The sequence below is a fragment of the Tyto alba genome, unplaced genomic scaffold (assembly GCF_018691265.1).
Source record: "Tyto alba isolate M040663 unplaced genomic scaffold, T.alba_DEE_v4.0 Super-Scaffold_23, whole genome shotgun sequence".
Lineage (NCBI taxonomy): Eukaryota > Metazoa > Chordata > Aves > Strigiformes > Tytonidae > Tyto > Tyto alba.
In genome coordinates this window covers 23,688,326-23,713,326 of record NW_024881297.1, presented here as the reverse complement: position 1 = coordinate 23,713,326, position 25,001 = coordinate 23,688,326, and the positions used below count along the sequence as shown (strand labels likewise).

Below are 25,001 nucleotides of genomic sequence, written 5' to 3'. Positions count from 1 at the left end.
ATTTTACTGTGCAACTTCTGAGCAATAGCTGTAGCTTTTGAGACTGCAGACAGCAAAGGAGGGAAGTTGCACTGACATGATACACTTACCTAGTTTAAACTCACATTGTGGTCATGAAGGAAGAAGTCCTAGATCCTGGCTGTTTTTCCCTCCTCATTGCTATTCACCTTTGAAATTCAAGACTTAACAAGTCTTAACTCCAACAGAATTACGTCCCATCGGAACTGCATATCCTAGTGTCTGCACTGGAGTGGTTCTCTCTAATAGCATATTAAAACCAGCCACTATTGGTAGATGGAGGACTTACTCCTCATTGACCAAAATCCTGCACAGAAAGTTAACTTTGCCTTGTGCTCAGTAGGTTGCTGAAGAGAAATTACATCTGTGAGGAATTCCATCTGAAACTGGCCATTTTCTCTTCTCTTTTGTACTGAGCACTCGTTAGTGAACAGTGTAGTAGCTCACTAAGGGGCTAAGTCTGTCAAGAAAATGGAACACCATTTGCTGTACCTCAGGTGGAGAAACAGCTTTTGTGTCAAAATTAAAAGGTGGCTTATTTTCTATTTTAGGCTGGTTTCTAGTACGTTGGGCTTCATTGATGACAGTGAAATTCATGCTAGTCTGGCCCTGAATTCCCACTGCCCATCCTCCTTCTGGTATGTTAACAAACTGTTCTTCATTTCCTTGTAGGATGCAAAAGCTTGTGAAACCATCACCTGATAAGAAGTATGTGGATTTGACAGTATCATTTGCTCCAGAGACTGATGGAGAGGAAGACTTGCCAGGGCCACCAGTGAGATACTACTTTGTTCAGGAAGACAATTGATGCTAGAGACACAAGTCACTCCTGGACCCTTTATTCTGAATGGAGTGTGCTAATTTTCAGCTATTAAAGATGGTACTATATATTTCTTTTTGGTGAAGCCTTAATTAAAACAAACGGTGAAAATCAGTGGCTTTGCCCTGAAGACAAACTGGATTTATGTTTCATCTGCTCCTGTTTTCTTCAAACCTGTTTGCTCAGAGGAGGATTGGTCACTCCATGAGATGGAATGTCCAGTATGGTTCTTATCTTAAAGACAAGATTTGTATTAATATGTGGGGAGCCGAAGAAAGCAAGAAGAGTGGTGAACCTAACAAATGGTCCCCATGTGCAAATTAGATGCTGCTTAGAGAAGAATACAAAAAATGGGGAAACTGCCATTTTATGATACTCCTGGTGTTCCGAGAACATCTCAAATCCTTTTCATGTTACTTAATTCTCAAACAAGAATTTCATTCTTGCCATCTACATGTGAGATTTAATCCATACAGAAGGTTTAAACTCCCACTTAAAAGCAGATTAACTGCTTTGTTGGTGCTCTCATCTGCACAGGTAGTGATGCTGTGTGTCAGAGCACCTCTTATGTCAGTCTCAACATGGAAACATCGGGAGGCAGGTCGTGAGTAGGTGTAAATTTTCACAGCTTCTGAAGTCAAGAGAGCTGGAATTGTTGAGTATCTGCACTAAGACTGTTCTTTGGGGAATACTGCAATATGGGGGAAAGTGGAAACCTATCAGAAAGCTGAGTTAACACTTTCAACAATAAAACTTTGTCTTCAAGAAAAATAGTATGTTTGGTGTGGTTGAGCCTGTCTGCTCTCACCAGATTAAAAACACTGTAGCAAATGATGACTTTGAAAGGAGGAAAAGTGGCTCTGGATGTTTGTCATAGCAAACACTGTTTCCTCAGCTGTTCCTTTTGGCACCATTTCCTTATAGCAAATGGTTATGTTATGCTGTACACCTGTCCACAGCACAAGTCTGAGTTGCACTGAACACTGAGGTTTTTATCATTGGTCAGTTACTAGGATATCTAAGTATAAAGAACCCACTTAATCAGAAATAATTAGGAACTTGCTTTGCTGCTGTAGTGAGACAGAGGTGCTTTACAGAAATATCTGTGACACCACCTTATTTTCCCTTATCATTTAAACACTGGATAGATGAGCTGAGTTCTTTTTTTTTCTCCCAATGACGGTAGAGTGAAGTGTGGTTCGAATAAATACCTGAGCTGGAAAACCTTTCAGTGTGTTTTAAGCTTTAGAGATCGTGATTGCACATTATCTCCTGCAGCTGTTGCAAAAGTGATTGACAGCTTAGCTATTTATCCTCAATCATATTTTTTTAAGTTTTAGGGATATCTTCACATTTAATGAACATTATTGGTCAGGAATTTTACCTCTCCTTTTTTCCCTTGGTTAGTTGAAGTCAGGAAAAACAGCTATTAGACTGGTAACTTGAATGCCAAGATGTATGGAACCGAATAGCTGGAATCAACACAATTATTCCAATATTTGGGATTTAGTCTTACGTGTGGGATATCTTCTGGAAGGTGTATATAGTTTTACAGTCAGTCTAGTTTAGAGATGTAATTTTATAGATTAATAATACTGCTTTCTAAACTACCTTATTTTTTTTTTTTAAGAACTTCTTTTAAAGAAGCTTTTTGAAACGGGAAAAAGATGACTACATTTAGAGTGCAGAGAAGGCAAAAGCAGACAGTGTTTCCACTTCTAAGTAACAACTAAAATGTATTTCACTGTGGCAGAGTATTAGAATCTGAACTCTTAACTGAAATCACTAATTAGTGCTAAGGTTCTATTAAATTGTAGGTCAAGTTGAAAGCACTGCTACTTCTCACAGTTGGAGATTGGGAAACGTGAAACTGAGTAGTTACACTCTGGTACATTAGTGTGGTGTTCACAGCATGCTTACACTTTCAAAGTAGCGTATAAAAATAGTAGTCTCAGTGCTTTGCTAAAATGCCATTGGGTGGTCCTCAGGGTTTAAAGTAAATTTTCAGATGTAATTAATGGAATGACTTCTATTAATGACTACGCATGCAGTTTTGTGAGACCCTTGCCAAAAATTCCATGTCGAGGTTGGCAGGGATTGGGGCCAGAATTCAGAGACATGGCTGTTACCTCTATACTGCTCATATTGGGTGTATCTGTTGGATAGATGGATGTTCTGTGGATGGGCTCTGCTCAGTTAAACAGTTGCTGATGGAAAAACTGAAAATGCACAATGGTTCTAGATATTTATTACCAGACCTTTAAAATTTTCTGGATATAAATTACCAGACCTTTAAAATTTTCTGGATATAAGTTAACCTAGGTAAAATCTTACAAATAATAACCTAAAGAGGGCTTTACTTGGAAGAAGTGTGCATGTCAAGTGGCTCTCTAAAATGGTTTTTCATGTTTTAAAACTTTCTGAATTGCTGATACAGAGAGTGACTATGTTTATATGGAAGGTTGAGCAGAGTGGAGTGAGCCAATTCAGTATGAATTTGTGTTTGATACAGCCCATTTCTCAATCTGTTGCTGCTTTTTATGAAAAGCCTCGGCAAGTGCTCCACATGATCACAGTAAAAGCGCTCGCTCAAACTGGGCAAGTGAATGTTGGAGTGCTGGTCTTCCAGATCTCCAGCGTTGTCACTACCAGTGCAGAGGCTCATAGCACTACCTGGAAGCTGAGAAGTGCTTTTTTTTTCTTTCATTGTAATGAAAGCTTTTGTGTGTGTCTAGGACTGTTTGATCTATTCCTGTGGAGCAGCTAGAGCTAGCCATCTCCCTGCAGCAGTGAAGAACTATCCACTAGAATGCTTTGAATCTCTTTCCTTCAAAATTTTATTCTTTGAAAGAGCACTTGGCTTGCAGAGATGAAGTTTTTATACCCATATTAAAGATCTTTCTCACTCAAATGCTTTCTTACAGAGTTTGCCAATATTTATACTGGTTTTATCTTAATTTCTCACATGCTTAAGTTGCGGGAATGTTTGTGCATGTAAAACATGAGGCATTCAGCACCCAGCTCAACTGTTGCCTGTGGTTAATCTCCGTGTTTCTTTAGTGCCAGGAAGAGTGAGGATTCTGTGTGCAGATCATGCGGCTGTTGACAAAGCTGTTTTGGCAGATCTGATGGATTTAAGACTTTACCTATAAAAGGAGTAAAAAGTACACATTTTCAGCTTTTTGCTCCCCCTTTTCCAATGTATGGTGAATATGTGAATGTTGTAGCAGTTTAGGGTTTTTTTTTTAAGTGCTATTCAGGAATAATGACTACATATAAAGAACTACTCTGGTACCAGCTGGGCCTGTGTTAATGCAGAAATTCTCTCACCTTGTCACAGCATCTCACATCCTGAAACTATGTTTGAGCCAGGCAGAGAGTTTGTATATCTGTCTGACTTGTATCAAACATAAGTAAAGGCTTTAGATAAGTTCATGTTCTTAATTTTATCTTGTGTCTTTGAAACAATGTGTCTGTAGGCCAGTTGTTTTAAGAAAGGAACTGAGTTTCAGCCAAGTGCAACTGGCTTATTAGCTTGAAAGGTTTATCCATCGTGTTAATTATCACCTGTTTTGCAGTTACAGAAAGCATACTCTGCTGCAGCACAGTGCAGCGATCTAAACCTTTGTCCAAAGGTTGATACGTTTTGAGCAGATACCTTTTAGGAGTTTATTTTAGTAAATGTGGTTTTTAGTGTCTTTTGTGTGGTTGATGAAGTAGCTAGCATGGGTGTTTACCCACACTGCAGAAAGTTTTCTGAGACTCAAGCTTAAAGGTTTCATGAGTTACAGCACTGATAACATCAGCAGAACTGTCTTGCTCGTTAGTGAATCATTTTGCATCACAAAAGTACGATACAGAGAACAAGGATTAAGTTCAGGCTTCTTACAGTAACACGCAAGTTTCACTTTCCTGCTGAGGAAAAGCTGCAACTCTAACCTGATGCATACTGAGCAGCACCATCTCCGCAAAGTGATCTTAAATATTTTCATGAAAAGAAAGTGCTGAAGTCTCATGTCATACTTTTATAAATAATGTAGGTGTGCCTTCATATGGTCACATATAATCTATTATTTAGAAACATATGGACATTCTTTTAAAATAACTTTCCCAAGCCTTGACTGACTTCCATAATCCTTGAAACAAGTAATAATTTATTTGTGATTCCCAGCTGATATCAGAGGAACATGATGATCAATCTTGGTCTGGAAATAAGAGCAACTCTAGCTCGAGCACTCCCTGTGCGGGTAGTGAAGGCGCTAGCTGCTCCGGTACCTAGGTCATAGCTGTCCTCAGCTGAGCTGTGTGCATGCCCCCCACCATGGTCAGAGAAGAGGTGCAGCTTATTTGGTTGGGGTTTTTTAAAAGACAAAAGCCACGCTCTGGAGCTAGTCGTTTCCACTAACTATGAAGAAGTGTAGCTCAGCAGTGGGTACCCCTCCTGTAAGCATTTTATTCAGTCCAGTTGCCTGACAGAACTTAGAGGCTAAAGTTACTAAACCTGTATCCTGCTGATTGCTTCAGTTGCTTGTTTTGAAAGCTGGATCCCCAGTTTCCAAGAAGACGGATGCAGTGCCTAAGGTTTGGTGGGATTCCACAACCATACAGCATGATCAGCAGGGCTCCAGCTTGCCCTGCTGCCTTCCCTTGTTACCAGCTGCGCACTCACTGGGACTTGTTTCAGCCCATGAAGAAGGAGAGCTTAACCAACAGGGACACTAACTTATTTTTGTTTAGTTTCCTAAAGTAGCTCGCGGCAGGGTCTGAATGCCCCTGCTTGCGTGTAAAAAGGGTTGAAATGTTCATCTGGTCAGGAGATGCTTTAATTTATGCCCTGCCTCAGTTGCATTACATGGGAAATGCCCCCGCCACCTTACTCAGGATGTTCCAGCTCCTGTAAGGGTTGCATGACATTGCAGAGAACCAGGAACGTCCAGTTTAAGCTACTCAGACTTGTATTTTCTGCTTTTTTTGTCTGTACTGCACCTCGCTGGCAGTGCTCAAAGCCTCAGCAGAGGTGAGGCAGCCCTGCTGTGTCTGTGGGATGACATAAATGGCCCTGGTACTTTTACAAGTAAGTAGACAAGAAATTAGGTTTTTAACACAGAGTTTATAGCACTGTGAGCTAGTGACAGGATTGAGCACATAACTACTATCTGCCTAATTTCAACACAATATTTTTCCATTGCATTTTGCAGGGGCATTGTGTCTTCTCTTTCCTACTCTTGTCTCTTTATCGATATTTGATCTTCTACAGGAATTGGGGTTATTTGCCCTTCCCATAGCTCAAGTTTCTGTAGGAGAAGCTGCATCACCTTCTTCGTTTAGGGCCAACAGAGCTGTTGCGTTGATTGAAAAAGAGTAGCTTAGGGAATGCTTTCTGTTTATCTTCAGTCGTGTGAAGTTTGTGTGCTGCTTCTTGTGCCTCTTTCTTTTAGCAGGACTGTTCCTGTGTGTGCCTGAAGCAACCAGCTTGCTTTCAGAACGCCGGGTCCTCTGCAGCACGTGTCTGTATGACAAATGGCTTCAGGTTCCCTCGCGTTTGGGTCACAAAGTAACTGACAACATCCTGAAGGCTTGGGAGTGTCACCTGTTTCACCAAAACAACCAGAAAAAAAACCAAACCAAAACAAAACAACCCACAAAAAATCCCCACCAAATAAAACATGCTGAGTTTGTTGAGAATACATTTTCAAAACCATGCTGGCAGGCTGGGATCCCTAGCAATGTTCCTCCAACAAGTGATGCTGGATTTACGTTCAGCGTTTGGATGCAGTGAAGTCTAGGACAGCCCTCTGCAATCTGTGGTAACGTTTTGACCATTGGCCCTATAATTCCTTCCCTCCCATCAAATGAGTAAAAAGAGCTCTTTGTACTGCTGTGCTCTTTCAGCTGATGGTGTAACAGCAGGTGCTTTTTCAAACCGATAGGATGTTTTCTCAGGCCGTGAGTTAAACGTGTCTTAAGGTAAGTGAAAGAAAACCGTTTCAAACCAAATAACAGGGTCCATATAGACTTGCTCACACTTAAACTGAGTTAATGGTATTTCTCAAAGTTACATAGAGTGCATTTTGAACAACTTCTAGCCGCAATGAGAGCTCAGTTTTCAAACAGTGCTGAATCCTGAGTTTAAAAAAAAAAAAAAAAATGAAGCAATCATGCGTGTTTTGAGTGGTTTGATTTTGTTTTTGTTAGAAGATGCTGCTGCGGGGCTTCTTCCCTACTTTTCTAGTTCTTAAAAGATAACTTGTTCTTTGAGATTACGTTAGTTGGACTAACGAGGTGAACTCCCTGCATGCTTTACTTTGAAGTACAAGTTATAGTTAAGAATTTCCTAGAGCTTTTCTAATTTTCTGTAAAGTGATGTTTCTTACAGCTGCTTAAGAATCTTCAACAAGGGAATTGCTCACTTACCCGTCTTTCCAATTCGATAACGTAACTTGTTCCTTTGGATATCACTCTGTAGTGCTTTAACTGTGGGGCACTGAAAGAAAATGAAAGTTGAAACACTGGCTGAAATGAAATACTTTCAGATGTATCATTGTCATTATAAAATTCCTTTGCAGGAGTGGTTGGTGTGCTTTCTAATATCCTCAGAGTTTATTGAAGGTGTGTGGCACGGTTTATTTTTTCCCATTTTTAGTTTAGAAACACTGAGAATTGCAAATGTCATTCCTGGTGTCTCAGATGCCTCTTGTTTTGAAGCTCTGCAAAAGCTAAAACGTGGCAATTCACTTGAAACGGGGTGTGTTTTTAGACTAAGTTATTGTTTGAAAATACTTGTCTCTAATTTTTTCTTCGTTTTACAAAGGGGTATGGCTTGTTTCAGTCTCTCTGCATGATGATTTCTTAAATGGAGTAGTGTTTCATGGCAAGCAGGGGAAGTCCATTTACCCAAGGAAAAGGGCTTTTGCTGGCTGATCTTTATTGCTTTTTTGTTTCATCTAGTTGGCTTTGGAGGAAGAGAGAACAAAGAAATCGGTCTTGGGCCTGCCCTTGCTGCTTCACTTGCCCTCGTCAAAATAGCCTGAAGGCAAGGCCTGTGTTTCACGTGTCAACTCAGGGTATTAAGAATCCATCTTTTAATACAGTGGATACTAGTTAAGAGTGGGATGATGTGGAATCAACTTACTTCAGCTCATATCGGATAGTGATTGCGTAGTTCTTGCTGTCGCTGCCAGGGCGCAGGATCAGATTCCCCCACGAAGGGTTCTTTTCCAACATCTCTGTCGCTTCTTGCCGAGACACTGCATGGAAGCACCTGCACAGAAGGGAGGAGACCAACGCCATGATTGCGAGTGACGCCGGCAAGGCCACGTCATTTTGAGCTGCGTGAAGAGACGCGCTCTGCCGGGCCAACACCTCTTCACAATGCCCGGCTCATCCAGGGTAACTAGCTGTGGCTGCCAGGAGGCAGGATGACATCTAAGGACTCTAGCTGAGTGTCCTGGGTTGAGTGAGTGGTGGAGTTTTTTGGTGGCAGGGGAGGGGGCTATCGGGGCGGCCCCCTGTGAAAAGCTTCTCGAAGCTCCCCCAGCTCCACGTCAGCTCCACTTCTGTTTGGGAAATTGAGCCAATCGGCTGCGCCTCTGCGATAACGTATTTAAGAAGGGACGTGGTGACGGGCAGTGGGACTTGTGAGGAGGAGTCGCTGCAGCTGCATGAACACCAAGGTCAGTGGAGGAACGGAGGAAGAAAGGAGGGGGGAGGTGTGCTGGAGCAGAGACCCCCCTGTATCCTGTGGGGAGACGGCAGGGCGGCCCCCCCCTGCCACCCATGAAGATCTACAGTGGAGCAGACATTGATTTATGGCCTGTGGCTTCTGCTTGCATGATCAAGGTTCTGTGCCTGAAGCAGGCCGGGGTCTCATGGGAAAAGGCAGCCCCGTTGCTGTAATTCAGTGCTGGGAGGATTGCAGCATGCGGGGGAGTCCCACGCCGGAGCAGCCCGGGAAGGGCTGCAGCCGTGGGAGGGAATCCAGTCGGAGGAAGTTAGTGACCCATGACGGAGCAGTGTGGGGAACGCTGCGGCCCATGGGAGGAATTCAAGTTGGAGAAAGTTTGTGGAGGACTGTCTGCTGTGAGAGGGGGACCACGATGGAGCAGGAGGAACAAGTTTTGGACACTCCCCTCACCGAAGATGAAGGAAGTGGCAGCGCTGACTGCACCCCCCATTCCCTGCCCCTGCGCCACTGGGGGAGGAGGTAGAGATATCGGGAGCAGAGCTGAGCCCGGGAAGAAGGGAGGGGTGGGGGGAAGGTGTTCTCAAGATGGGGCAATGCCTCTCACTGTCCTACCCTGTTATGTGTTGTTAGTGTCTGTAATAAATGTATGGGTTTTTTTCCTCCCCTTAACGAGTCTGCCTTTTGCTCGTGATCATAAAGGGGAATTTCTCCCCATCCCAGTCCTATCTTGAACCCCAAGCCTGGCTCTCTGTCCCTTCTCATTGCCGGAGGGGAAGGGAGAGAGAGCTGCTGCATTGTGGTTGGCTGCCAACCAGGCCTAAACCACGACACTGAGGAATGCTACTATAGGAGCATCATTCAGGACAGCAGTGCTTTGGCCTTCTTGGAGAGAAAGTGAAGCTTTCATACAGGTATGATGCTTTCTGGACCACTGGAAAGAATGTGAGAAGAGTAACCTGGATTTACCTTGAATTTCTCGCTGGTAATCAGCATTATCTCAGAAGGGCAGATACAGCAGCCCAACATGTGGCTTTCTGAACATTTTTTAAAGCACAGCAATCCGCTGCACTCAGCCTTTTCAAAACAAAAGGCACTGTAGGAAAGCTGCAGGAATAATCTTTCCCTTAGGAAATCTCTATAAAGTCCTTATGGTAGGTTTTGTTCACTGAATATTACACACCCCTTGTACAACAGCTGAATTTTGAACTCTGCATGGGAATAATACTCATAAAGAAGAAGGGAAGTCTCTTTAGTCAGGTTGGGGTTTGCATAGTTCAGTCAGAGCTTACGCTGGCATAGTGGTCAGTGTACTGCTGGGAGGGCTTTTTGTGTTCAAGGATGCGCTGGAACAGTTGTTGAGCGTAATCCTTCTTTTCTTTTCCTTCTCTAGCACCTCATGCATTCTTGTGAGTTGCCCAGGCACTAATGACTCATCTGGTGGAACTGACAGCTGAAAATGAACAGAGTAATTGTAAAGAAAATGAAAGAGCGGACAAGCATTGTGAGCAATCGTTTTTGTGTGCACATCATAGCTAATCTCTGAGCACAGCTGCTGTGCAGAAATCTTTCTTACCTGCTTCGTTTAAGCAGCTGAGATAATCTGGAAGGTTTGGATATGCTTCTGCTTTGAATAAAATGCTGTACCTGTGTTTTTGTTCGAATAGTGAAATCAGGATATCTGTGTTCTGATTTAAAAGAAATGTGCATTGACAGAAGTGGGAATGATAGAATACACAACATTTCACAGTTGCTATACCGTAGAAGGCTGTGTCAATGAAATTTAACCTATTTCAGCCATCTTCAGCTTTTGAAGTGATACAGCTGGGCCAATGTGAAGTCATTTGTGAGCAAACTTCCTTTATTTTTCCACTGGTCATTATCAAAGAGAGTCATGTTATCTTCAAAGTGCCTTTAGTTGAGAATAGTAAAATAAAACACAAGGCTGAGGGGTTCTCTCAGGTGTGCCGTTTGGCCACTTCTTTGGTTATGTCTTTATCCCATGAGAAAGACCTAGAGGGTTGTCTCTTTTGAAGCAGGCTCCCCTTTTTCACAGCTGCAGGGGATGCACTTGTGCTAGAAGTATTTTCCTTCCCGGGCAGCAGTGGATTGGGAACTGTGTCTGACTGGGTACCGTGGCCGAGTGTGTATTGCAGATGAGGTAGGCTTAAATCAGCCTGAATTCTGCTCTCCTCAGGAAAAAAAAAAAAAAAAAAAAAAAAAACAAAACTCTTCCATACCTTTGTTACAGTGAGAATAAACCCCTTCCATTCTGTCCCACATTTGTAGTCATTAGCCTGAGAGAACAGAAAATGATGGTGTAAGAACAACTACAGCAACAACAGAAGTGTGATATTTCATGAGGAAGCCTCAGATAATTCTCACCCTTTTAGAAGTACCATGCCTGGAAATGAGGTCCCTGCCAAGCTCCATCACACCCTGAAACTCTGCACTTCCCCAGTACTCCATGTTCAATTAAGGGGAAAGGACAGAGGTGGGAAGGTAAAAAAAATCATATGCTCTGCTGGGGTGAAAGGAGAAGGTTATGTGGATCCAAGAAAGCTATGCTAAGGAGATAGGTGAGTCTCAATATAAAACCTTCTCGATAGTCGCAGAGCACTGCAGTCTGTATGGCTTCTGAATGGTGGGGTGGTCAGATATTTTATCCCCTTCTTGGTTTTACAGGTGAGGTGGGCCTGTCAGGTACTGTGGCTACTTCCTGGTTTCTCTTGTATATTTTCTTATTTAGTTCTTTGCTTGTTTCATATTTCCAGATGCTTCTGAGAAAAACTTCTAATGCCTTAGGGGGGAGTTTCCCTGACGTTAGGTTCCTATGCCCTGCCTCTCTCTCTGACTGCCTTTTGGTGCTGTCTGGCTGCAGGTTGTACACTTGGATGTCAAGAAGGCAGCTTGTCCCCTGCACTGAAATGGAGCTCTGAATATCTGTGCAAGACAGAGTAAAATACTGAGTGGCTTACAAATCACAGCTTTCCTCATCTTACCTTCAGTTCAAGTTCCCCATTTGGCAGCATCAGGATGAAATGTGCAGAGTTGTTTTCATCTGGATAAACATTGACTGCTGACGTCAAAGCTGATATATCTAATTTCTCTGAGTACTAAGGAGGGGGGAAAAAAGAAATAGCAGAAGTTGTAATTTTCACCAAAAATCTAGCTGGTCTCCAAAGGAATCTGTTGAAAAGAAGATAGATTGAAACTTTTTTTTTTTTGCTAGAACTTGGGTTAAGTTTAACTGACAGACATGCCAAAGCTCAGTCCTTTGTATCTGCTTACAGAAGCTCTTCTCACCAGCAACATACCTTCTGGATTTTCCCCATCTTAATCTTTATAATCACAAACATATTAAATCCATGACACCTCCTGGAATATTTGTTTTGTGACTCCAACGAAACCCTCAGAGAGAGTACACCATAATAATACCATGCACTTTTTCCCTCAGCTACATAAAGGAGAGTCATGTTACACACCATGATAATTTTACCCTTGTGCACAGCTGAGGAAAAAGCACTCGGTAAAATTATGGAGCAATATGGATATGTTTGTAGCTAAGGTGCCAAAAAATACTCCTCTTTTGTTTTGACAAGTCAAACTAATACGCTGTAGTTTCATTCTCACTTTTTTTGATGTCAGCCTTTCTGTTATTTTTTTGTGTACTATTTTTTTGGTCTATGCTGATGAGAGAGGAAAGGGTGCCAAGAGGTGTCTGGAATACATAAGGATTGGTGCTGGGTTTCTGTGGCAGGGTTTTTGGTAGCGGGGTGGGGGCTTCAGCAGTGGCCCCTGTGAGAAGCTGCTCAAAAGCTCCCCCGGCTCCAAGTCAGACCCACCTCTGGCCAGGGCCGAGCCAATTAGTGATGGCGGCTGCGCCTCTGCGAGAATGCATTTACGAAGGGGAACCCGAGGGGGTTTGGGACTTGTGAGGAGGAGCTGCGAGAAGAATGGACACAGCAGTCAGTGGAAGGAAGGAGAAAGAAGAGGGGAGGTGCACGGGAGCAGAGACCCCTGTATGCCGTGGTGAGACGGCAGGGCCACCCCACCTACCACCCACGGAGATCCACGGTGGAGCAGAGGCCGACCTGAAGCCTGTGGAGGAGCCCACAGCAGGAGAGGTGACTGCGCTTAAAGGCAGCCGGGGCTCTGAGGGGAGAAGCGGCCCCGCTGTTGTGGTTCGGCACGGGGAGAACTGCAACACGCGGGGGGGACCCACACGGGAGCAGCTCGGGAACGGCCGCATCCCATGGGGAGGACTCACGCTGGAGAAGGTTCACGGAGGACTGTCTCCCATGACAGGGGATCCACGTGGAGCAGGGGAGGAATGTGCGGCGTCCTCCCACCTCCCGAGCAGGAAGGAGCAGGGAGCTGGCTGTGACCCCCATCCCTGCCCCTGCACTGCTGGGGAGGGGGGAGAGAGATGGGGAGCAGAGCTGAGCCTGGGAAGAAGGAACCGGTGGGAGGAGGTGGTTTTGGATGTGGTGGTGGTTTTGGATATGGTGGTGCTTTTCACTGTCCCACCTTGCCTGTTAAGTGTTCTATTTCTTCATGTTTGAGTTAAAGTGATGTTCTTTTTCTTCCCCTAACGAGTCTGTCTTTTGCCTGTGACTGTAATGGGTGAGCCACACCTCCCCGTCATCCCCAGTCCTGAGCCTTTTACTTCATTTTCTCCTTCCCAGCGCTGGGAGGGAAGGGATGAGTGAATGGCTGCATGGTGCTCAGTTGCTCGCTGGACTCAAACCGCTACAGGATTACTTGATGAAAATAACTGACAAACTGAGGTAGTTACAAAGGTAGCACATTACTCACTGTTGGGGATTTCTTATCATCATAAAAGAAGAGCATAGTTCCTCTGAGTTCTGTCCAATACACTCTAAATTCCTGTTGGAAAGGAGGAAGTGTCAGGTTGCGAACACCATATTTTTAGTTCACGCAAAATGCTGAAAGTGAAAGAAATGCTAAGAAAATCCTGTGCCCTCATGTTAGTTTTCAGTGTTTTAAAGATTGTTAAAGAGCAAGTATGTATTCTGTAGACAGTTTATGAAAAAAAAAAAAAGTTCAGTAAATAGCTTTTTGCATGCAAAAAGATATGTAAGTTCTAGGGTTTGTTTTCTAGTATCCTAATCCAGCATGGAACTGGAAAACTTTACTTTTAACTAATTTAAGTGTTTTAAACATTTGTCAACAATTTGTCAAACAATTTTAAGGGGGTATGTAATGGAAGGAAAATATATTTTAAAAGCCACTTTAAAATGTTGCTCTCCCTAAAGTCATGCAAGCGGAAAATGGTGCGAGGTGAGCGTGTCTAAACACTCTAATTTTCTGAACACTGTTCTCTTGAAGTGTCTATTTGCATTGAATTTTGGTCCTGCCAGTTTAGTTGCTGTAGGAAGGTCATGGAGCTTGATGGTAGTTTGACATATTAACTGGACTTCTTGCATTTGAAATGGTATTTTACATGCTTTGTCTTTAAATTATGTGTAGTAGTGTTCGTAAATCAACACCATGCCAAGGTAAATATGATTGTCTGATTCTTCTAACTCTTCCCTAATGCAGTCATGCCAGAGTGATGGGAAAGGTTTTTCAATTTTCATGTGCTCCTGATACCCTGAGAACTATAGCTGTTGTGGGATGCTGAATTGGGAAGGCAGCTTCCATAAAGCAAGTGATCCTTGCTCTTCACCTTGCTTGCTCCTAACTCGTCTTTCTGGTGGTTTCTCTCACATTGCCAACGTTACTGGCACTGAGTCCCTGGACGCTGACCTCTGAGCACTGCAGTGTTGTGGTAAGCTAAATGTCCTCATTAGACCATCTGTCCCTGGCAAATTATTACCAAAGGCTGTGAATGCTTGCTGTGGTATGGGGCTGGATGTCATGGGAAATTTTGGAACTGCACGTTATGAACTGGGCTTTCTGCTCTATGAAAATGTAGTCATAGTAGTTGCCCAGGAGCACTTGCTATTGTTGCACACCCGTGAACATGTTTTTCTCTTGGGCATCTGGCCTCTCAAAAGTGTTAATACACCTAGTCAGTCCCACACAAGTCTCTTCAGATCGGCTGCACGTTATTGCTCTGCCCTGTTAGGTTTTTTTTTATTCCAGTATGGTAGTTACTGAATTTCAGGAGGGGGGATTGTTCAGGAAGAAAATAAGGTTTTACGTAAAAGGATATAAATAAAGGAATGTAACAGGGACATTTGTTAAACTTGCAGGTGTTCTCCTGCTAGATACAACAAAGCAATGTGTTGAATAATTTATAGTGTTGCAGAAGAATTAATAGGATTATTACTCTACTTTTTGTTTCTTGGTGTTCCTGTTTTCTGTGGTATTTGGTTGTTCCTGTCTTAGTGAACCACCATGCTATTTTGGTCTTTTGATTATATCTACCTTTAGCTCTGTGCAACTCTCATTTTCTCTACTCTGTGCTTCTGCATCTACAGAGATGTGAGTGTAGGTAGGGTAAAAATTACTTTGTAACGGTAAGTACTGGGATTGTCATAATGAAGTTCTAAGAAAGGGCAATCAGCTTGATTTAGGGACATGCTCTGAACACACATTCTATTGTAACACACACAAGCATATAGATATTTACAGATTCATGTCTTAAATAGTTTTACTGGGTCAAAAAAGTCACTTGTATTTTCCCAGGTAGTCCACATATCTTAAATCATCAGCCCTTACAAACAAGAAAAAAAAAATAATGTAGAGAATCTCACATATACTTCAGATGGTGTGTCACTGAAGACTTCAGGATCACAGTGTTCTCCAGTAAATAGAGGGATGCATCAGAGCAATATAACCACGTCAAACTTTGCTCTTGGCATTAAAAATATTCCATTAGCTTTTCACCATGGTGGTAGCTATGAAATCCGTCAAATTCAATCCACATTTCAGAATGTAATAGTAAATTATAATGGATCCTGGAGATACTGATGGTTATCTTACATAATTTATTTTACTTCCTCCCTCTTCCCCCCTCTCCCCAAGTAATATGAACAGAAATAACCAGATATCATTATTTCAGCACAATCATTTGTGTCAGTCAGTGCTGAGAAACATTTCCCCCCACAGACCTGTAGCTCCCAGTAATACATTTTTGAAGAAATAGTTCAACACATCCACTTCCCGGAATTAAGCACCTTACCTGGCATCTTGAGTGCCGGACAGACAGGTAACCTTGGAAGTACAAGGGCAGACCAGTGATCCTCTGCCTCTCGTGGAAGATTTGCCGAGGGGCTGGCTGAGGAGTTTCCTCAGGCTGCTCCCTAACACCTCTCAGCATCTTTTAGGTATCTCAGTGGGATACCTGGATATTCTCTGTTGCTGTGTTCTTTTTCTCTCCCCACTCCCGTTGCTCTCAGTCTGCTCCGTATCAGCCTCAGCCAGAGAACTCGCCCCGGCGAGAGGGGGGAAAAACAGCACCTCAAAGAGAGGAAGTCTCCGTACTCGCTTTTAGGTCAGCACACACAGACAACTCTTTGCTTGGTGTATGATCATGGGGGAACAAGACTGAATGGATTAAAAGGATCTTTTCCGTTAGAGTGTGCTCCTCTGGTTTGCTTGAGGTGAGACATTCAAACGATGAGCGCGCTGGTACAACAGTGCATCATTACTGTGATGGGTGTCACTTGGAGGTCATGGTGGAAAAGCCTGCTTTTGATGGCTTACAGCACTGGACTTTTAATGGGCTGTTGCCACAGGGGAGACTGCTCTCAGCTGCCTCTGAAATAATATTCAAAGTCTTCATTCAGAAGATGGATTAACTTTGAGACTATCAGAATTGAACTTTCTTTAGCAAATGGCATGGGGGATTACAGGCCACTAAAAGCAATATTGGAAATATTGGAAATAAATCTACCTACAGCTGTGTATAACTGGCAAGGATAAATCAACTTCACAATGTCCACATAGGAAGATGACTTTCATTGTGGAAGAGCTAATTAATATACCAAAGCTTTTAAAGAAATTGTGACGTGAGATGGTAGTTCAGGAATGAAACGTTGGTCCTGATGAAATAAGGAGTGAAATTTCCATCAGTTTTACAGAACTATGAAGTTTATCTTAGTTTCTGGCCTTCCCCTTAGTGGTCAGAAAGAACAGGGATGACAAGACTTGGTGTTTCAATGCTGGTTGCTACTAAACGCAAAGGAAATATTATTAACAACAACAAAAAAAAAGGCTTGTTTTTTGTTGAACAGCTTCATGGCCTTTCTGTTTCTCAGCCGCAAGTAGGTGTAAAATGAGCACACAATTATCCAGTAAGGTGACCTGTGATAGATCAGATAGCTGCCAAACAACTCTAGCAGCAGAGAGGTTCAGCCCTACACATGAAAGTAAATTCTCCATGTTATCTCTAAAAATGGCTGGGGACAGGTACAGGTTCTCAGATTTTGGCTAAATTGGAGATTTTTGTACTTGCTCTCTATTGGTTGTGTTTAAGTGTCAAAATTCGACTGTGTTGTTGAATGTTACAGAAAACCTAATGAACATGGGTACTTGCACCTTTGCTTGGCAGGGCTGCTGATGACAAACCAGCACTTAGTCCACTGCTTGATGTTAAGAAATATTAGGTGTTTAGCTTAAATAAGTAAGTTTTAAATAGAATGAATCAGTCAGAGTCAATCACTTAGCATTAGGATGTAGGAGTCACAGCATAATATTGTGTGATTTGGTAGACTGCTTAGCATATACTTACTTTGCACAAGTAGCTAGACTTGTGAAAGCCTTAGGCTGCAAGCTGTGAAATTCCATCTCGATTTGCTGAACTTTTACTTAGTTAAGCAAAAAAGGCCTTCCAGAGCCTGCCCAAACCAGAAGATAAAGAGGCTACAGCCATCAGCAGAAGCTGCAATTTGACAAGATAACAACCTTGCTGGAAACAGAGAAAGAATCCTAAAAGGTGTTAGAAGATCCCAGACTAGAAATCTCCATTGGACCAAAAGGAGCCTGAAGAATGGATGAAGAATGCATGAGGGCTGGGTGCACAGATTGTAAGGGTATAATTGCCCAGGGATTTCTTTGTTCAGGGTCCCTCTCCAGAGGCACCCAGCTCAAGCTGGCTTTTTTTTCCAGCTGTACCATTTGAATAAATTATTCTTTTTATAAGATTTGATGCCCGAGACTCTGCTACAGGAAACCTAAGGTTCAAATTGGAAAGAAACTTCTTTAACAGTTTGTCAACCCAGATGGTACCCCTGGGCACCACATTTGGATCCTCTTGTCTCCAAACATCCAACTGCCAGCACTGGGTGAGTTCACCTGGGATCTTTGGAAGTGAGTGTTAAAATTTCCTGATCAGACTTAGTGGGAATAGAGAGAGAATTTTCTTGCTGCAGCTTTTGGCAGTGCATGGCCTGATCAGTGTAAAACACACGAAGTGAAAAGGTTGAGTGCGTGGCCTGACCAGTGTAAAGCACACAACACAAAATAGGGTTGGTGCATGGCCTGACTGGCATAAAGCACACACGGAGAAATAAGGAAAGTGATGGGAAATATACCTGGCGCAGAGGAGGAGATGCCCTTGGCTGAGGTACTACAAAACTGGAAAAGAATTTTTGGTACAGCAAGTCTATCAAAAAAGCACACAGTTACTTTATTTACTTTATACCGAGAAGGCTGGCCGTTTGTAACTAGAGATGAAAACCTGGCCAAACTGTGGCCACCACAAGGAACCTTTGACCAGCACAGACTTACCCTTCTGCAACATTGCCTGGAGGATAGGTTCCCAGAGATTACTGGTAAGTTTGGGATAATTGGGTGTGTGAGAGAAAACACCCAAGCCAGAGGTGTGGGATGGAAGAGGCAACGCCAAAGGTAACACGTGTAGTAGTGGAAGGTACTGCCTCAGATAATGCCCCAACCATGTCCACCCCACCTTATGCACCTACTGCTCCTTCTTGGTCTTCTGATTCCTCTCTGCCAGCTCCTGGACTCTCTATCCCATGCTTACTACTGTTTTACCTAATCCTGCTGCCATGCTTCCCCTTCCCCCAACATGTTTTGCATGTATTTACTAACCAGCCTTGGAATCCTAGTGACTTGGCTCTATAACTAAAATGCCGAGACCGAGGAAGGATGCTGAGGAATTTGTTCAACTGTTTTCTAACATATGCACTGGGCACAAACACAGTTAGGGAGATACCCAGGTGTTGCTGAGGGAATTACTCTGACCTGATGAGAGAGAGAAAATAACTACAAAGGATGCTGAATTAGCTCGACAGATGGAAGGAGACAGAAACCCCTGGCCAGCAAATAATCCAAACTGGGACGATAATAATACAGGGGATCAAGCTGTTTATCAGACAGATGAACATCCTAGGATTTCTGGGGATGGCTCTGACAAGCTCTGCTAAAATATGAAGGAATGACCCCTCAGAATTTTAATAATGCACTCAGGTGGCAAGGAGAGAATTTGCAAAAGATTCTGAGTGTTGTGGTGTTTGTATACGACGGGTGTGAGGAAAGGCAAAAAGCAGAAGACTAGGAGGCAAATTTACTGGCTGAGGCTTTAGCAAGGAATTTAGAAGTGAGAGATAGGGGCTGAGGGAGAAAACCAGATACCAGGTCTGGACTAAGACCAGGAAAAAAAAGAAAGGGGAATGGGAAGGAATTCTGGAAGGGAGTGTTATTATTGAGGAAATTTAGGACATACACAGTGGGAATGCTCATGCTGGCTGCAGGAAAGGACAAGAGAAGGAAACCATCACCTGGGAGAACTGCTCTGGGAGGACTGGCAATCACAAGGACTGGGTGAGAGGGGCCCTGTGGATCTTGGAGAGGGGGAGCAGAAAGATTAGAAATTTTAATATGTGTGTAACCCAACTGAACCAGCAGGGACATACTGATTTGTATTAGCGGACGACTCCCCAGCATGCCTGTTAGGGGGAGTTCTCTTGCAGGCTCTGGACATAGAATGATGCTTGTGACCTGAAGGAATAGACCTAATAATCATGGAAATAACTGTGGTCACTGAAAGTCCAAAAAACGAGCTAAAAATACTGGAAGCATTGAAATCCATACCAACAAAACTGTGGAGTAAAACTGGGATGGATGTAGCATTCCTGCTCTCAGCTCAAGCCCCAAACATAAAAACAAAGGGAGGAACCCCACCTCGGGCTGTGAAACAGTATCCTGTTCCTCAAGAAGCAGAGAAGAGTGTTCAAAAGCAAATAGACTGGAATTTGACCCAAGGAATTCTGAAAGCCTGTCTCACCATATAATACTCCTGTACTCCCTGTAAAAAGTAACAGATTAGATGAAGATGGAGACCTGGAATACCATTTAGTACAAGATCTGCAGGTAGTTAACCAGCACATAGTTGTTCCTCACTCAGTAGTGCCCGATACCTCCAGCACACTTTACAACTACCACATTGGGCTAGGTATTTTACTGTGATTGATCTAGCCACCGCTTTCTTTAGTATCCCCTTAGATGAGGACCATCAACTTTTGTTTGCCTTTATGTGAGTTATCCAGGGTCTCCTACATTTTTTTTTTTTTTTCACAAATACTGAGAAATTATTTGAGACACATAAGACTACCAGGTGAATAAGCACTTCCACAATACGTAGGTGATTTGTTACTTGTCAGTAAGACATACAAAGATTGCTTGAAAGATACTATTTTTCTATGTATTGCTTAGCAGCAAAAAGTCACCATATATCTCTTTCTAAGCTTCAGCTGTGTCAGCAGGAAGTAAAATATTTAGGATTCATATTAAAAGAAGCATAAAGACTTGTAGACCCAGAACAGGTTCAGGCTATTGTAGAAATACCTTGACCAGTAACAAAGAAAACTACTGTGAGGATTTTTAGGCCCAGTAGGATACTGCAGACCCTTACTGGGGCTAGGGGAGTTAAGTAAGCCGTTGACAGGCACTACCAAGGCAGAGGCAGTGGAACCTATACAGTGGGGTCCAGAGAGAGAAAAGGCTTTCCAAGATGTGAAAGGAGTTTTAGCTTCTGCTCCGGGACTGGGATTTTGGGATTATTCTAAATCCTCTGAACTATTTGTGCATGTGAACAAAGGAGTAGCCAGCATACTCCTTTACTCAAAAACTAGGTCCACACCGCCGCCCTGTGGCTTATTACTCAGTTCAGCTGGATCCTGTACCAGCAGGGAGTGATTCCTGTGTTAGAGCGATAGTAGAAATGGTGATTATGGTAGGAAAAAGCAGACCAATAGTCCTGGGTGACCCAACAACCATGTATGTCCCGCATGAAGAACTGCTTCTTAAGCAACATGCTACACAAGCATTGTCCCCACAAAGAACACATCACTATGTATTAACAACTTTGAATGCAGATAATATTACTTTAAAAAGATGTAGTGTTTCGAACCCAGCAACTTTACTGCCTGTTCCCTTCCAATGGTGAGGCTCATCATGACTGTTGCTCAGGTAGTTTCACTCCAGTTGCCTGTGGGAAGATCTGCAGGATCAACCTCTAGAGAACTCGGATCTAACCCTTTTCACCAATGGATCGTCATAGTATGTGAAAGGAAAATGACACAAAGGCTATGCCATGGTGAGAAACTCAGAGGTACTTGAAGCAGAACCTCTACAACCCTCAGTGAGTGTACAACAGGCTGAATTAACTGCATTAACAAGAGTAGCCTGGTGGGGATGTAATCAGTGGGTAACTACTTATACCGATTCTAAACACATTCTATATCATCCACAGTTGTCAGGACAGGTGGAAAGAATGAATGGAACTCTCAAAAATACAGTTGCTCAAACTTGCAGTCAGGTAGTTTGAAGTGGCCTGAATTTTTAAGAATAGTGCTATGGGATATTGTAAATACACCTCCCCAACCTCTATGGTTGTCACCAGCAGAAAGTGTTTGGCAGGTACTTAGCTGCTCTTGGGACCTTTCTCTGTGCTAGGACCACCTCTTAGATGGAGACGAATGGTCAACCCAGTATTTTATATATGCAAAAAGGGTTTGAAGATAAAAGGAAATTTGCTCAATGGTATCAACCCACACCGCCTGAAATACAGGTACATGATATACAGCCTGGAGATGAAGCCTTAATTAAAGTATTTTCCTGAAAATCAAAATTGGAACCCGAATGGGAGGAGCCATACACTGTCTTATTGTGTTCTTATTTTGCTGTTAAAGACAAGAAAGTGGGATACACCATTCTCATGTCAAACTAGTGGTGGATAACCAACCAGATGACAGATGACAGACTCCTGAAAATCAACAAAGAATGAAGTGGGATATTTCACTACTCCTGATACTGTCGACTCTGATGACTACTACAGCATGGTTAAGGTACAAGATTAAAAAGGATGGATGCTCCAGAGTGGTGGAAAAGCAATACATTTGAAAAGAAAATCATCCAGAGAGGGTATACAAGACTCAGTTCCCCAAATCTTGAAAAACCTAAAGAAGGGACTCTTATTTTTTGTGAGAAACGAGTAAGGTGTATAATCTAACTGTGACAGAGGTAGTTGGAAAAAATAGATCTGGTTGTCCCAATGATACTGGTTGCTGTTTAACACTTGATTTCAGGTGTTGTGTGGTGGTTAATGGTGAAGTTGGCACAATACAAATCACAGTATCTTGTGAAAGAATTGACTCAATACCAGCTACAGTCCCTCTACCTACCACAATGAATCTAACTCCAACTCTGCAAATAAGAGAGGAGTTGATCCCACAATATCTGAAATTGGACCATATGCTATTCAAACATGTGGAGCAACAACAAGTGTTGGTTTAATCCCTCATGGTCACTGAAACAGGCAGAACTGTTGATAGAAGTTAATGTTTCTACAGTCAAACCGACCTGTTCACCATTTCTAAGTACATCTCATGCAGGATGGTTAGCATGGTTACATGAGCGAACATTTATCCCCTCAAGACAAACAAAATGAGATTCAACTGGTATCGCAGAGACACAATTGAGTCTCAAATAGCATAAATGCTGAAGTACTTGTAAACAAACTGAGTACAACCACGAGTGAGTTAAGCAAATTAGAAGACCCACTGCAGTCCTCTATTAGCATTAGAGACTAACCAATGGCTTGTGTCTGGTATCCTACCTCAGTGGGAAAAAATTAATGGAAAAGACCATCAGCTGATTGTAGATGCACTTGGAACAATCCAACGCAATATTTCACTAGCCCTTAGCTGTATCCATGCTCAACTTTGGATGCACTCTACAGTAGCAGCAATTATAAGAGAAGGTGAAGAAGGCATTTTACCCACACTGATTCGAAAAGTAATTTAGGACAATGCAACTAAATTTGATAGAAAATTCTGACTCTGGCAGTATTCAGTCAATTTCACTTATGACCCCAACAACAATAGGGCCGCTGCTTTTTTCTTAACCATACGCAATGCTTTGGTGTACACCATATACCCCATCATTGTTTTAGAGTTAAATCACGATGGAACTGTACTCTATCCACTACAATATAGAGTGTGGGCCCAACAAATCGGGAACAAGGGGCAAACTGCTGATATTGGTGCCTGTGTTGCACGGGACCAAGGAGGATTTATCTGTGAAAGTAATGCCATCAAAGCCCAAAACACGTCTTGATACTGAACAGAGTCTGCCATTTTGAATTACGTCCCTATGAAAACCTTGAAACAGTACCTGTGCATATTGGAAAGGGATGTGTTTGTATGAGAACCCTTTGTGAATCTTTATTCGTAGGTAACGTTACTGTAGATACAAGTAATCACTCAAATATTTGTGTTTATAACTTTACTAACACTGTGGGGTGTGACTTTAATTATTAAGCTCCTATCAATTCATACAGTCTAATTATACACTAACTGGACATTTATTATCTATCCCCAACTGAATGAATCTTGGTGGTAAAGAAATTAATACAGAACAATGACCTGTATCAATTGTTAGAACATATCTGAAACAATGGACAAAAAACTCTAATCACCATTCATCATGATGCAGAAGAGATACATCATGGCTTGGAAAGAGTGAAGAAGGGTGGAGAACACTGCTGGTGGGAAACTCTCTTTGGGTGGTCACCAACAGTTATGGGAATCTATAATCACATGCTCCAAGCAGTGATGATCTTGTTAGCTGTGATTCTATTATGTCTGTTGACTTGTAATAGTATTGTATATATGGGCAGTAGTTAAATGCCTCAAAAGACTTATAGAGTTCTTTTTGACATATTAGCAGGACTGCTTAATAAAAACAAAGGGAGGACTGTTAAGAAATACTAGGCATTTAGCTTAAATAAGTAAGTTTTAAATAGAATGAATCTCTCAGATTCAAGGTCACAGCATAATATTATGTGATTTGGTAGACTGCTTAGCATATACTTACTTTGCACAAGTAGCTAGACTTGTGAAAGCCTTAGGCTGCAAGCTGTGAAATTCCATCTCGATTTGCTGAACTTTTACTTAGTTAAGCAAAAAAGGCCTTCCAGAGCCTGCCCAAACCAGAAGATAAAGAGGCTACAGCCATCAGCAGAAGCTGCAATTTGACAAGATAACAGCCTTGCTGGAAACAGAGAAAGAATCCTAAAAGGTGTTAGAAGATCCCAGGTCAGGAATCTCCATTGGACCAAAAGACTGTCATGGTTTGAGCTCAGAGGGCAACTGAGCACCATGCAGCTGCTCACTCCCTGCTGCACCCCAGTGCTGAGGAAGAGAAAATAAGGAAAGGCTCTGGATTTGAGATAAGGACAGGGAGGGATGAATCACCTGTTACAGTGACAGGCAAAAGGCAGAGTTCTTTGTTCAAGGTCCATCTCTGGAGGCACCCAGCTTGTGCTGTTTTTTTTTGGTTTGTTTTTTTTTTTTTTTTTTTTTTAATTGTCTGTACTACTTGAATAATTTCTTAAATAAGATTCAATGTCTGAGACTCTGCTGCAGAAAACCCATGGTTCGAATAGCAGAGAAACGTCTTTAATATTATCAGTGTGTCATAAAAAGTATCATTTAAAATTATATTTTTGGGCTGTCTTTTGCATATACTGTAAGGTACTGTGGATGTTGCAGTGTTATGTTCTCAAACAGTTGTTTTTGCTAATTGTTGAGTTCTTCACTCAACGTTCTCCAAGTTGGTAGCCTGAAGGATGCTGAGGGGATACCTTAGCGCTCTCTACAGCTACATGAAAGGAGGGTGTGGTGAGGTGGGTGTCAGCCTCCCAAGTGACAAGGACAAGACTAAATGCCTCAGGTTGCATCAAAGGAGGTTTAGACTGGATAATAGGAAAGATTTCTTCACCAGCAGGGTTATCAAGGACAGGAACAGGCTGCCCAGGGAAGTGGCTGAGTCACCACCTGTGGAGGTATTTAAAAGACCTGTAGATGTGACACTTAGGGATATGGTTCTGGTGGACTTGGCATGCTAGGTTAAGTGTTGGACTTGATCCTAAAGGTCTTTTCCACCCTAAACGTTTCTACGATTCTAATATTTATTAAAAAAAAAACCACCAAACCAAACAATTGTAACCCTTTGTGGTTACGGTAGGTGTCTTGTGGCGTTTAA

General features: G+C 42.5%; 2 protein-coding genes and 1 long non-coding RNA gene across 3 annotated transcripts in view; 1 reads left to right on the top strand and 2 right to left on the bottom strand.

The window, feature by feature from the left end:
* UBA6 (ubiquitin like modifier activating enzyme 6) overlaps positions 1–1,609 on the top strand; it is a 31,941-nt gene extending 30,332 nt beyond the window's left edge. The window contains exon 34 of the mRNA XM_042796811.1: positions 691–1,609. Within this exon, the coding sequence (XP_042652745.1) occupies positions 691–826 (136 nt within the window). The 3' untranslated portion in view covers positions 827–1,609. The remainder of the gene's footprint in view (positions 1–690) is intronic.
* Positions 855–4,246, bottom strand: LOC116962798. Its single transcript, XR_004407821.2, has 2 exons — positions 3,129–4,246; positions 855–3,096 (listed from the first exon to the last, which is right to left on the bottom strand). It is a non-coding gene; the product is annotated as an uncharacterized LOC116962798 (long non-coding RNA).
* A 1,341-nt stretch (positions 4,247–5,587) lies between these two features.
* Positions 5,588–15,878, bottom strand: STAP1 (signal transducing adaptor family member 1). The gene is made up of 8 exons (XM_032997774.2): positions 15,673–15,878; positions 13,338–13,409; positions 11,522–11,635; positions 10,760–10,816; positions 9,812–9,972; positions 7,971–8,099; positions 7,253–7,322; positions 5,588–6,428 (listed from the first exon to the last, which is right to left on the bottom strand). The coding sequence occupies exons 1-8, from the start codon at positions 15,808–15,810 to the stop codon at positions 6,318–6,320; spliced, it is 852 nt and encodes a 283-aa protein (XP_032853665.1). The 5' UTR covers positions 15,811–15,878; the 3' UTR covers positions 5,588–6,317.
* Positions 15,879–25,001: the final 9,123 nt, after the last annotated feature.

Coding starts and splice junctions, on each gene's coding strand:
- STAP1 (XM_032997774.2), bottom strand. CDS start 15,810: ATGCTGAGAGGTGTTAGGGAGCAGCCTGAGGAAACTCCTCAGCCAGCC. Junction 13,410..15,672: donor TCCGGCACTCAAGATGCCAG/GTAAGGTGCTTA, acceptor CCTTTCCAACAG/GAATTTAGAGTGTATTGGAC. Junction 10,817..11,521: donor ATGGGGAACTTGAACTGAAG/GTAAGATGAGGA, acceptor CTGTTCTCTCAG/GCTAATGACTACAAATGTGG.